The 13744-nt window shown below is 34.3% G+C and overlaps 1 protein-coding gene across 4 annotated transcripts in view; it reads left to right on the top strand.

Annotated features, from left to right (window-relative positions):
* Positions 1-13744, top strand: part of LOC100185596 (structural maintenance of chromosomes flexible hinge domain-containing protein 1-like) — a 44631-nt gene that overhangs the window by 5530 nt on the left and 25357 nt on the right. For all 4 annotated transcript variants that reach the window (XM_026838467.1, XM_018815560.2, XM_018815559.2 and 1 more), the window contains 17 exons: positions 235-317; positions 623-756; positions 1591-1711; positions 2076-2195; positions 3396-3556; positions 4208-4301; positions 5077-5287; positions 5443-5551; positions 5965-6061; positions 6916-7074; positions 7329-7445; positions 8063-8176; positions 9238-9427; positions 10144-10335; positions 11133-11271; positions 12122-12250; positions 12847-12946. In XM_026838467.1, the coding sequence (XP_026694268.1) occupies positions 235-317; positions 623-756; positions 1591-1711; positions 2076-2195; positions 3396-3556; positions 4208-4301; positions 5077-5287; positions 5443-5551; positions 5965-6061; positions 6916-7074; positions 7329-7445; positions 8063-8176; positions 9238-9427; positions 10144-10335; positions 11133-11271; positions 12122-12250; positions 12847-12946 (2270 nt within the window). The remainder of the gene's footprint in view (positions 1-234; positions 318-622; positions 757-1590; positions 1712-2075; positions 2196-3395; positions 3557-4207; positions 4302-5076; positions 5288-5442; positions 5552-5964; positions 6062-6915; positions 7075-7328; positions 7446-8062; positions 8177-9237; positions 9428-10143; positions 10336-11132; positions 11272-12121; positions 12251-12846; positions 12947-13744) is intronic.

Here is a 13744-nt window from a genome sequence, read left to right on the forward strand (position 1 = left end):
CTGGGTTGTATATTTAGTAGGGTGGGGGAAGATGAGACACCTTTAACACATAATATCTAAATATCCTGATCGTGTTTAAAACAATTGGTCAATGGGAGTCGTGGGCATATAGTTTCATAATTTCTTGAATGTATTTTGTTTACTACTAAACGGGGCGCGAAAATAGACTTAAAAGGTGTCCCGTCTTCCCCCACCCTACATTATATTATTAAAAAAAAAAAATTTTTTTTACAGCTTTTGCATTCGCTGAGCTAATAGACAATGCTTTGGCTGCTACAGCCAGGAATGTTGGTCCACGAATAATTGAATTAAGTTTGGTAAGTCTAGTTTAGTCTAGTTATTATATTTTTGAAAATATATTTTTATATAAATATAGTAGGGTGGGGAAAGATGGGACACAATATTATTCCATTTTTCTCGTCCTAATTGGTAGTAAACAAAACCATTCAAAGAATTATAAAACCTCATCCTCACGACTCCCATAGACCGTTGTTAATTGTTTAAAACGCAATCAGAATATATTATATGTCGACATAACATTTTGGTACACTATTAGTTGGACCTGCTTTTTTCTGTACATTAGTTGCACTTGCGGATTTTTACCAATTCATTTTTATTTCAGCATTTTAACACCTCAACTGCCGAGCATATGCTATGCGTATATGACAACGGACAAGGCATGTCATCTCGACAACTCAACAATTGGGCGATTTATCGACTTTCGAAATTTAATCGTAAAGATCGAAGGGATATTGGGTGTGTTGCAAGATTTCAATTTTATTTTAAATTTAGTCAATTGCTGCATTTTTAGGCAAAAGTTTAGGCAATTGATTAGTTTTTGATACTGTGCCTAAATTAAGGCTCGCTGCTATAATTGTGGGCGTATGTGTCCTTGGGCAAGACATTTAACGGCAATTGCTCTAAGCCAGTGGTCATTAATGGGTTGTCCAAATTATCCATACAATTTCTAATAAAAATAAAAGTAACATACTTGGTAACACGTAAGCTGGGAAGAGGTGTATGAAACAGAACACCCGTACTATAAAGACTGTCGTTTCCCGACCATGAGGATAGAGTAAGTTACATTCATTCTTATTGTTAGTTGCTACAAAAAAATGAAAAAATCTTAAAATAATCACCTACAAAGTAACATATTTGGTAACTCGTAAGCTTGCACGAGGTGTATGAAACAGAACACCTGTGTTTTAACGACTGTCGTTTTCTGGCCACACGAGGATAAAGTAAGTTACATTCATTCTAATTGTAAGTTGTTACAAAAAAATTCCCCAAAAATAATCACCCACAAAGTAACATACATGGTAACTCATAAGCTGGCACAATGTGAATGAACACCTGTGTCATAACGACTGTCAATTTCTGGCCGCACAGGATAAAGCAAGTTTCATTCATTTTTATTGTAAGTTTTTGCAAAAAACTAATCACCTACAAAGTAACATACATGGTAACTCCTAAGCTGGCACGAGTTGTATGAAAAGTTTAACGACCGTTATTTTCCTGCTACACAGGATAGAGTAAGTTTCATTCATTTATACTTAGCAGTTTTTACACTTAACTTATTTAAACAAACAGAGAGCATATCCCATATCATGATGATGAAAACTTAGCTACCCCAAAATCGCTCAACAGCGACATCTCCTGGTTCGGTGTTGGTGGAAAACAAGCAATATTTTTCATCGGAAATTCAACACGGGTTGGTTTACTTTTTTATGAAATTTCTTTAAAAAATTTTAACCAAAAATTTTCAAAAAAGTTTTTTTTATTTAAAAAAAAAATAATTTTTTTGGGGGGGTTTAAAAGGGGGGTTTGCGACCCGTAACCTTGGCTGCGCAACCTCTTAAAACAGAGTACCCGTAACCTTGGCTGCGCAACCTCTTCTGTGCATTTATATTGGGTGCTCACGGGTACTCTGTTTTTTTTTCACAGTATATACCCCTACCCATGTTTGCTTATGCCTTAAGCACTGGTGTTCAACATTTCAAGATCAACTTAAAGTCTGTGTCTCAGAAATGTGAACCAAAATTTAATAATGTAAAAATTTTTCGCTTACCCTGCAGATAATAACAAAACAAAGAAATTCGTGCGACGTGCATGAGTTCACAATGTCCAAAAATGAATTCAAAAGAAAGGAGAAAAACAAGGAAGCAATTTTCGCTGGCTACATTCGGAATAGAACGGTTAGTAAAAATTTGATTGTATTTTTATGATAATGTGTTTACAGTCGTCGACCCCTGTCACTGTTTATCGTAGTTGCTCCAAACTGCATAGTTGCTCCAACCCAGTGGTCACAAGTAGGTTAAAAATTCCTGCACATAGAATTACATAAGTGATAACTTATAAGCTGGTATGACATGCGGTGTATAAAATAAAACACCCGCTAGCGTTGCCCTGTCACTTTAAAGTAAAAAAAACATTTTTTTAAATTTATTTAATTTTACCATTGCTCATTAAATGGTCATTTCCACAGACTAGCATAAAAAAAAAGGATTTAAAATATATCGTTTAAGGAAGTGATTGTCTGTCACTTGCCTGCCTCATGCCTACGTTTCAGTTTGTTTGTTATTATAACATCTATGTTTTAATAACTGTCGTTGCCACCACTCAAAGGATAAATAAGTTACATATGACGTGCACTGGCGTAAATAGACGTGTTAAAAAAAGGAGATCTAATTTTCGCCGAAGACGAAAAAAAATTTTGGCGTAAATACCCCCCCCCCCTTTTATACTCTAAAACCCCCCCGTTTTACACTTATTTAAATTTTTAAATTATGACGTACGTTGTCATGTTATTGGGTTACGCGGCGAAGCCTATTTTGTAAAATATGCAAATCGTTATAGTTTTATTAACATGCTTTTGTGAACAAATATTAATAGCTTGGGCCTGAGCAGTAATGACGTCATTAAGGAAAAAAATGTGCCTGCTAAAACGTTCGTTTCGACCCCTGACCCCCCACCTATTTGCCCCGGTGCATATGTGGTAACTCGTAAGCGTGTACGAGGTGAATGAAACAGAACATCTATGTTATAACAACTGTTGTTGCCTTACCATGCGAGTAATAAAAAAGTTACATAATAATTTGCAGTGGTTCTTAAACTTTTTTGTATGATTTACCCTTTTAACAAAGATGTAATATGACGCTTGTTTATTAAAAAGCGAGAACAACTGATTACTAAATGATAAAGAATCAATAAGCTGCAAGGCTAGCTTTGGATTAGCAGTTAATCTGAACTAGAATGGTAAGCTGCCTAAAATTGGCACAATTTTTCTGTCCCGTCAACTGATGTGGAATTTGCTTGATAGCTCATTTACCCTCTAAATACGAGGAATTTACCCCCAGGGGTAAATTGGCCCCAGTTTAAGAAACGCTGCTTTACAGTTTGGAGACAGTTCACACATCGCACATTCGGATGATGTTATTCGGGATTTTATTAACTCGGAAAATGATGATAGTTTTACTCGTGTCATCGTGTCTGGTATATCGGAACATCACACGCATTTCATGAAGCATGGATTTGATATATGGAATAGACAACTTGCGTGAGTAATTTTTATACTTTTTTACTTTTTATTCTATATTGTCCGGCGTCGTGGCAAAGTAGTTAGCGCGCCTGCCTCTAACCCAGAGGTAATGGGTTCGAGGGACGTCGCTGCTACCATTGTGGGCGTATGTGTCCTTGGGCAAGACACTTAACGGCATTTGCTCCAACCCAGTGGTCACTAATGGGTTGTCCAAATTATCAGCCACACATAGAAAATCTTAATATAAATAATCACTCACAAAGTAACATACTTGTTAACTTGTAAGCTGGCACAAGGTGTATGAAACAGAACACCTGTGTTGTAACGACTGTTGTTTTTCTGTCACGAGAAGATAAATAAGTTATATTCATTCTTTTATATAGTAAAGTGGGGAAAGATGGACACCTTTAGCACGTAATATCCAAATATCCTGATCGTGTTTTAAACAATTAACAACGTCTATGGGAGTCGTAAGAATAAGGTTTTATAATTCATTAAATGTTTTTGTGTACTGCCAAATAAGACAAGAAAATATAATGAATCATATCCAAACAACTCCCATAGACTGTTGTTAATTGTTTAAAATAGTTCAGAAGTTTTGGATTTTTTGCGCTAAAGGTGTTCCATCTTACCCCACCCTACCGTATTATTAATAACCTTTTCCCACAGACACATATACCATTACTATATACATGGGCCCGAAGGCAACACATCGATGTCAAGAAACAGGAAAAATATTGGGGTTTCTGATGTTAATATTTTGGTAATAATTTAAATTTACCAATTTTTAGCTTTATATTGCTGGCTTCAAAATTGCAGCTTTAAAATTGCGGCTTTACATTAAATAAAAAGCCGCAATTCTAATGCCATAAATTTATGCCAAAAAAATCCAACCTTTTAAACTAATTACATATTATACTCCAGGTCATTTTGCAGGAAAATGGGCAAAAATGTTTATTTAAAGTTGAAAGTTTAAAGCTGGCGATATCTTGTTACTTCTGACTATCAAATTTGCTTTAAATTTTTTTGCTTTTCTTTTGTTTAAAGCCAAATTCAAAGCCTATTGATAGCGACAGGTTAGAAGATATTGTTGGCTTTAAAGCTGGCTTTATAACAGAGGCTTTTTATTATAAATCACAAAACCACAATTTAGTGCCATGAATTTACCGCTAAGCTTTAACCTAATTATAATAGTTGGGGAAGACTGGACACTGTTAGCACATTTTATCCGAAAAATCCTGATTGTATTTTAAACATTTAACTATGGTCTATTGGAGTCCTTGATTTCGGTTTATTAGTATTTGCCTGTTCTTTGTTCACTACTAAATAGGACGAGAAAATCATAAAAAAGGTGTCCCATCTTCTCCCACCCTACTATATAGTAGTAGTAAACAAAGAAAATTCAAATAATTACAAAACCGTATCTTCACAACTCCCATAGACTGTTGTTAATTGTTTAAAACACGATCAGGATACTTGGACATTACATTCTAACTATGTCCCATATTCCCCCACCTTACTATAATCCTATACCCAAGGTCACTCTGCACGAAAACGGGCAGAAAATTTTGTCGACGAACCTTCGTGATATAGAAGATGACCTCGAGACGAAATACATTCGGACCTCCGCGAATACTTTTGAGTTTGTTGCCAAATCTGATGGAGAAAATGGTGGCATAGTGGAGGGAATGATCAGATATCATCCATTCTTATATGACAGAGAGACTTATCCTATTGACAGCACTCAAGGTGAGTCTTTTAAATATAATTAAATAAAACATTTTTTTATATTTAAATTTTTTTTTTTTTTTTGAAAAATTTTGTAACTAACAAATTCTAAGGATGTCTTGTTTTGCAAAAAAACGCCAAAAAATTCTTTTGATTTTTTTTTATATTTATTCTAGAATCAAGCGCAGAGTATGACGGGACAGGGGAACCCCCGGGAAGGGGAAGACGGCCCATATTCGAATGTTACTGGAACGGTAGACTAATTCCATACACTTTTATTGATGAGTAAGTTTGAATTTGTGCTAATTCGTTGCATAATGTACTGGCAATTCAGAACTGTTCAATCGAAGCCTACAATTTAAATACATATATAGTAGGGTTGGGGGAAGATGGGACACCTTTTTGTCCACTTTCTCATCTCATTTAGTAGTAAACAAAGAACATTTAAAGAATTATAAAACTGTATTAATTACGGGAACTGTAGGAATCTGGTTTTATGATTTGAATATTCTCAGTTTACTACTAAATGGGACAAGAAAATAGAGTGGCAAGGTGTCCCGTCTTTCCCCCATCCTACTGTACAAATTTCTAATTTTAAATTTGTTCGTTCTTCAATATAGAAACAAATGTACCTATATATTGCTTTCTTTTTATGCATACTGTTGGACTACACTAAATAACATTGAATTATTTGACAGTTTTGATTGGTGCAAGATACCACGCAAACAAGCAGCATTACTGGGTGATTGTTTTTATCGAATTTCTGGTTGTCTGTTTTCCAATGATAAATTTCAGGTTTGTTTATTTTATAGTAGGGTGGGGCAAAATGGGACACATTAGCACCTAATATTTAAATATTCTGATCGTGTTTTAAACAATTAACAACGGTCTATGGAAGTCTTGAGGAAAAGGTTTTATAATTCGTTGAATGTTCTTTGTTTACTACCAAATGGAACAAGAAACAAAATTAAAAGATGTCTCATTTTTCCCAAACATGCTATACGTTAGCGATCGCTAAATGGTTGACCAAAATGGTGGTCTCATAATATATAGTAGGGTGGGGAAGATGGGACACCTTTTCATTCTATTTTTTTCGTCCCACTTGGTAGTAAACAAAGAAAATTCAAAGAATTATAAAACTGTATGCCCCAACTCTCATACACTGTTGTTAATTGCTGAAAACTTGATCGGGATATTTGGATATTATGTGCTAAAGGTGTCCCGTCTAAACCTAGAGAACTTTACATAATTTATATTTTAAAAAAATGTGATTAAATATTTGATTAAGAAAATAAATTTTAGGTATGTTAATTTTAATTTTTGTACTAATTTTTGGCATCATATTTTTGTATCAAAAGTTCATATACAAGAAGTCAAAATATGTAGTTAAAACAACACTCAAACTTTTTTATTGTAATGTTTTTCGAGAAATTTTATTTTTTTAAGTTTTTTGAATTAAATATCTTTCAAATGAAAAAAAAAAACATTTTTTATTGGAAAATTTTCAGATTTTTTTCAGATTTTTTTAAAACTAAAAAAGAAAATGATTTTTCTTTTTTTAGTCTAAACAGACGAATTTATTGTATTTTTTTTTGTATTTTTTTCCTTTTATTTTTCTGTTTTTTTTTTTAAACTAATCATATATTAAGGTAAGCACCAACAAACTGACTTTTATTGACTTGGACTCGAAACTAAAAGACAGAAACACGACATTCAACCACATGGTGTTAGGTGAGGAACAAAACGGACAAATTAATCGGCATTTCGTTGACTGGTTGAAAGAATGTCACGAAAAACATGATAAACAGGTAAAAAAAATTAATTCCTGTTCAACAGGCACATATTTAACTTACGACAGGCCACCTTTAGCATAGAATATCAAAATATCCTGATCTTGTTTTAAACAATTAACAACGGTCTATGGGAGTCGTGGGGATAGAGTTTTTTAATTCTTTGAATGTTCTTTGTTTACTATCAAATGGGACGAGAAAATTAGATGAAAAGGTGTCCCATCTTCCCCACCCTACTATATGTAATTAAGCACATTTTTCTTACTTTTCAGGTGAAGTTTTTAAAACATGTTTCTGTTGTAATGAAAAACGATGGCACACATAAATCTAAACATACACTGTATAAAGCTATAGAGTGGGAAGGGAGGGTCTTTAGTAAAGGACAATTGGTAAGTTTTTATTTTTTTTCAAATTTTAGTTTCATAACAAAATATAAAAGCCACAAATTTAAATTTCTAAATTTTTAAAAAATTTAAAATTAAAAACCAAATTTAAAAGCCGCAAATTTATAAAGCAGATATAAAGCCGCAATTGTTTGTTTATTTTTAGGCTTTTTTGCAAATATATTTATATGGTACCTTGCTGTTTTAATGAAATTTTAGAACCAATTTGCGAAATAGAATTGCTAAAACACGCAAAAAATAAAAAATTAGAAAGGAAAGCGAGAATAAAATTGTGTTTTTGGTAATAAAAAATGTCATAGCACGAAAAAAAAAATTTAGAATAGAAAAATAATAATTAAATTTTTTTAGGGGGCCAAAAAACTGGTAGAATACCAAAAGTAAAAATGTAGAATTCAAAAATGTAATTAACCCACTTTTTTTTTTAAAGTTTGTTTTTTTGAAATAAAAATTGGTAAATCCTAAAAATAAAAATTCAAAACCTTGATTTTTGTTAAAACACCTTAAATTTTTAATTTTTTGGTAAAACATCGAAAAAAAAATTTTTGAAATTTTGATTTTTACTAAAATATCAAAAAAAATAAACTTCGAAATTTAAATTTTAGGTACGAACGCAAAGAACCGTTCCAGTTATTTGCGGAACGATTCGTAAGTTTTTACTTCCTGGTGAGTATGATGGAGATGTATATTCAGTTGGTGGAGAATTTGAACTTATTCAGGTAAATTGTTGTGAAAATTTTATTCTTCATGAATAAGGTACTTGACAGGAGGAACTAGGGTTTATGACAGTTTTGCCCATTGTTCCAACACCCAAGCAACTTGTTTAGTAGGGTGGGGCAAGACGGGACGCCATTTAGCACATATAATACAAATATCCCGACCGTGTTTTTAAACAGTTAACAACAGTTTTACAAATTCTTTGAATGTTATTTGTTTACTTTCAAATGGTACCAGTAAATGGAATGAAACGCTGTCCCGTCTTCCCCCGCCCTACTACTTCTTGCCAGTTTCTATATGTAATTGCTACCATTGTGGGAAGGGGTGTATCTAAAAATTTAAAAAGAGAAAAATTTGCTTAGAAAATGAACATGCAGCACGTTACGTGCTCGATAAAAACATACCTTGACTGACTGGACCCCTGTGATCTCTCTTGTATACGCCCCTGATTGTGGGCCTTGGGCAAGACAGTTATCGCTAAGTGCTCTAACCCATTGCTCTCTTCTTAGTTGTGTAATTTGTCAGCCATGTTTAAAAAAAAATAATGGTTATCACTCATAAAGTAACACACAACATTCATGTTACAGCGACTGTCGTTACAATTGCAGGACAAATAAGTTACATTCGTTTTATCATTTACCCACTAAGTTACATACGTGTTATCTCATAACCTGGCACCAGGTGTATAAAACAGAACACCCGTGTTATACTGTCTGTCGTTTTCTACTATGCGCGGATAAATAAGTAACATACTTGGTAACTCATAAGCTGGCAATAGGTGTATAAAACAGAACACCCGTGTTATAACGACTGTCGTTTTCCCTTCATGTAAGGCTAAATACGTTACATACGTGGTAACTCGTAAGCTGGTACGAGTTGTATGAAGCAGAACACTCGTGTTATAACGACTGTCGTTTTCCCTTCATGTAAGGATAAATAAGTTACATCTGTTGTAACTCGTAAGCTGGCACGAGGTGTATGAAACAGAACACCCGTGTTATTAGGACTGTCTTTACCTTTTTTAAGGATAAAATAAGTTCCATTCATTCATTCATACATTTAGGAACCACAAGCGTTATACGGAGAAATTCGCTGCTTTCCGTTGTCGAAATTGGATCGCAACGTTTCGGTTGAAATTGTTCAAGACCTTGTTCAACGAGAGGAAGGGAAGCTCCCTGCTACAATTGAAGTTGAATGGCCTGACAACGATGAGGTGACTGAAGGTCAAGTTTCGTTTGCTGGGGTTAATATAGGTCAGTATTTTTTTATGTGGCCTGACAATGATAAGGTTACTGAAGGTCAAGTTTCGTTTGCTGGGGTTAATATAGTTCAGTAGTTGAATGTGGCCTGACAACGATGAGGTTACTGAAGGTCAAGTTTCATTTGCAGAGGTTAATATAGGTCAGTATTTTTATGTGGCCTGACAAAAATGAGGTTACTGAAGGTCAAGTTTCATTTGCAGGGGTTAATATAGGTCAGTATTCTTTCATCGTGAAAATTTTGAATGCATATTTGAAAATGATCCTTACAATTTATTTAATGGATGAGTTTTTAAACGTTTTTTTTTTGTGTGTCCTTGGGCAAGACACTTAACGGCAATTGCTCTAACCCAGTGGTCACTAATGGGTTGTCCAAATTATCAGCCACTAAAAAAATTGAAAAATGGCCTTAAAAAAGTAATCACCCATAAAGTAACATACTTGGTAACTCGTAAGCTGGCATGAGATGTATGAAACAGAACACCTGTGTTTAATAATAACTGTCGTTTTCCGGCCACGCGAGGATAAAGTAAGTTACATTCATACACAGTGGCGTAGCCAGGGGGGGTTTGGGGGGTCGCGATCCTCCCTTTATAAACCCCCCAAAAAAAATTAAAAAAAAAAAAATTAAAAAAAAGCTTTTTGAAAATTTTTGATTAAAACCCCCCTTTTTTTTTCTGGCTGCGCCACTGTTCATACATATGTTTTAGGTGCAATGCAAGCCGTTATTCTCAACCAGGATGACGAACCAATCCACAAACTGTTTTCGAACAACGAGACTCGAAAACTTCTCGTCGAACAAAGGGTTTATCTATCCCCCCCTAGTGGAGAAATGTCCGTACAAGTCTCAAGTCATGTGACGTCCCACTCAAAAAATGGCGACTATTATTTTGAAAGAATAGGTAAAAAAGTCATTAAAACGTATATATATATAATTATATATATAACTTTAAAAATTACCAAAGAAAAATGATTACAATTAAATCACAACTCTTTAAAGTGCGTTGGTATTTGTTAAAAACATGACCAGGGTTTTTAGATATTATGTGCTAAAGGTGTTCTGTCTTCCCCCACGCAAAAGTGCGTTGAATATTGTCATCAACACGATTGGGAAATATGGGACATATGCTAACACTAAACAATATCCCATCTTACCCCAACCTACAATATACTAACGGTGTCCCATCTTACCCCAACATACAATATACTAAACAGTATCCATCTTACCCCAACCTACAATATACTAACGATGTCCCATCTTACCCCAACATACAATATACTAAACAGTGTCCCATATTACCTCAACCTACAAATACTAAACAGTGTCCCATCTTACCCCAACCTACAATTTACTAAACAGTGTCCCATTTTACCCCAACCTACAATTTACTAATAGTACCCATCTTACCCCAACCTACAATATACTAACGGTGTCCCATCTTACCCCAACTTACAGTTTACCAAACAGTGTCCCATTTTACCCCAACCTGCAATATACTAATAGTATCCATCTTACTATACTATAGCACATAATATCTAAATATCTTGATCGTGTTTTAAACAGTTAACAGCGGTCTATAGGAGTCGTGAGGATACGGTTTTATAATTCTTTGAAATTTTTTTGTTTACTTTAAAATCGGTTGAAAAAATCAAATAAAAAGTTTTCCCATCTTACCCCAACCTACTACATTTGGAACAGAAAACCTAAAAGCTCCCGGCAACTATAGCGTTACTATACAAGCAGCATTAGATGAGAGTGGGGTGTATGTATACGGTGACGGTCGTAAGTTGCCATCGCTGACAATTAATTTCTGTATACAGGAATCTCCACCACACAGGTTTTAACCGTTTTTGTTTTTTTTGTAATATTTTTAGGCTGTTTTGAATATTTGTTTTTTAAATTTTTTTTTGTTTTTGTTTTGTTTTAATTTATTTTATTTTAGCTTTTTAAAAAAAATTTATATATTCACCAATAATAGAGGCCCAAACATTACAACTCAAAGGGTAATGGGTTCAAGGTTCGGTGCTGCTACCATTGTGGGCGTATGTGTCCTTGGGCAAGACACTGCAAATGTTTAAATTATGCACCCTAGCTAAGCTAAAATAGGGTAGGTTTCGTGCAATTGAGTTTTATTTAAAAAAAGGCATTTTTGCAACACCTGTACTTTTAATTTGGAACAATAATAATTTTAATGATATAGGATCTCTATGTAACACGTGAATATAAATACGCCTGTCTTGGTCGCTCTCTTCTCACTAGACGTGCTACACAAAATCAAGGCAAGCAAACACTGATCGACTCTTGTATAGAGACTCACTACAATAATAAATATTAATTTGGGACACAAATCATGTCACTTTCGAAAGGTCCGCTGCTATGCAAAATTTTTTTTAAACATTTTCCGGTTCGTAAGCTAAAAGGGTTAAGAACCTTGGATTGTCAACCATATAGAAAAAAATTAAATTACGAATGTGCTGTATATAAACAGAGCACTCGTGTTAAAACAATTGAAACTTTAACAGTTTGTAAGCTAAAAAGATTAAGAACCGCTGACCTAAATTTTCAACCATATAGAAAAAATAAACCCCCTAGAAAAATTAATAAATTAAAGTACGAATGGGTTGTATTTAAACAGAACACCGTGTGAAAAAGTCTGATCTTAACTTATTAAAAAATCATGTTTATAGGTTTATGGTGGGCATTTTGGAATCGCCTTTGAGAATAGGTTGTCCATTTGACCTACCATTAGACATGCAAGATGATAATGGACATTCTACAAGACCTACTTTTGAAGTGGATCCTATACTAGAGTCAAAGTATGTACTGTAATATCTGTCTGGCAAAAATGGTTATCGCCCTTTTCTATTTTCCGCCATGCGAGGATAAATAAGTTACGTATGTGGTAACTCATAAGCTGGCATGAGGTGTATGAAACAGAACACCTGTGTTATAACGAATGTCGTTTTCCCGCCATGCGAGGATAATAAGTAACATACATGGTAACTCATAAGCTGGAACAAGGTGTATGAAACGGAACACCCGTGTTATAACGACTGTCGTTTTTAGGTCACATGAGGATTAAGTAAGTTATATTAAAATCGTAATATTTGTCTGACGCCGTGTCACAATAGTTACCGCACTTGGCTTTAATCTATAGATAACAGGTTCAAGGCTCATCGCTGCTACCATTGTGGGCGTATGTGTTTTTGGGCAAGACACCTAACGGCAATTGCTCCAACCCAGTGGTCATTAATGGTTTTCCAAATTATCAGCCACACATAAAAAATTGAAAAAATCCCCCTAAAAACAATTACCAACAAAGTAACATACTTGGTAACTCGTAAGCGGCAAATTTAAACAGAATTTCCTGTTAGATTTTATTGTTAATTTAAAAAAAATTATTTTGTTACAGCGGTTTAGAATTATCTTACGATTCTACAGAGATAAAAGGAAATTCTCTCGTCATAAAAGACGTTGTTGCTATTGGCGATGTTATGTCTCAACAGGGCAAGGTAAAATAAATGAATGTAAATGATTTATCCTTCTGTGGCAGGGCAGTCGTTATAACACGGGTGTTTTGTTTCACACGCCTGTTTCACACGAGTTACCACGTATGTAATTTGGATGTGATTTTTTTTTCGATTTTTTTTTGTAACTGTAAACTGACTAAAGGTCATTAAAGGTCACACCAAATAACAAGGACTCTTGCTCCAATGCATGTAATATTAGAATGCCACTCTGGAACGCAAACTAAGATTATATAGGAACACAAAATCACTCAAGCATAATATTGAACATATACATTGAGAAAAACATTAATTGTTTGGACAATGGTGATAGTTTAGGGCAGCGCTCTTTAACCAGTGTGCACGGTGCACCAAAATATGCCTGGGGTGCACCAGTGCAAAGGGTATACAAGGGTGCATCACAAACTTTAAAAATTTTCAGCAATAATATTCAGTTTTGAACATTTTTAACAAATTTAGCCACTTTCCTACAGTTTTTTTTTATGAATTCTATATCTTGCATCACTGGAAATTGCAAAACTAGTCTTCTCTTTAACCGCAAACCATCTGTTCCTAATGATTTTGATTGGTGGTGCTTTTCGACTAAACAGGAACTTATTCTCGTACGCATTTCTCCTTGATGACGTCATTAGTTTTACTTTACAGCAATCAGGGGTGCATGAGTTCGTCGCAACAATTTAGGGGTTCACCAACCCAAAAAAGGTTAACCAAAAAAAAAAAAAAACTAAAAAAAGCACTGGTTTAGGGAGTTAACATAAATGTCATGATATAGTAGGGTGGGGG

This window comes from Ciona intestinalis, unplaced genomic scaffold (genome assembly GCF_000224145.3).
Source record: "Ciona intestinalis unplaced genomic scaffold, KH HT000092.2, whole genome shotgun sequence".
Lineage (NCBI taxonomy): Eukaryota > Metazoa > Chordata > Ascidiacea > Phlebobranchia > Cionidae > Ciona > Ciona intestinalis.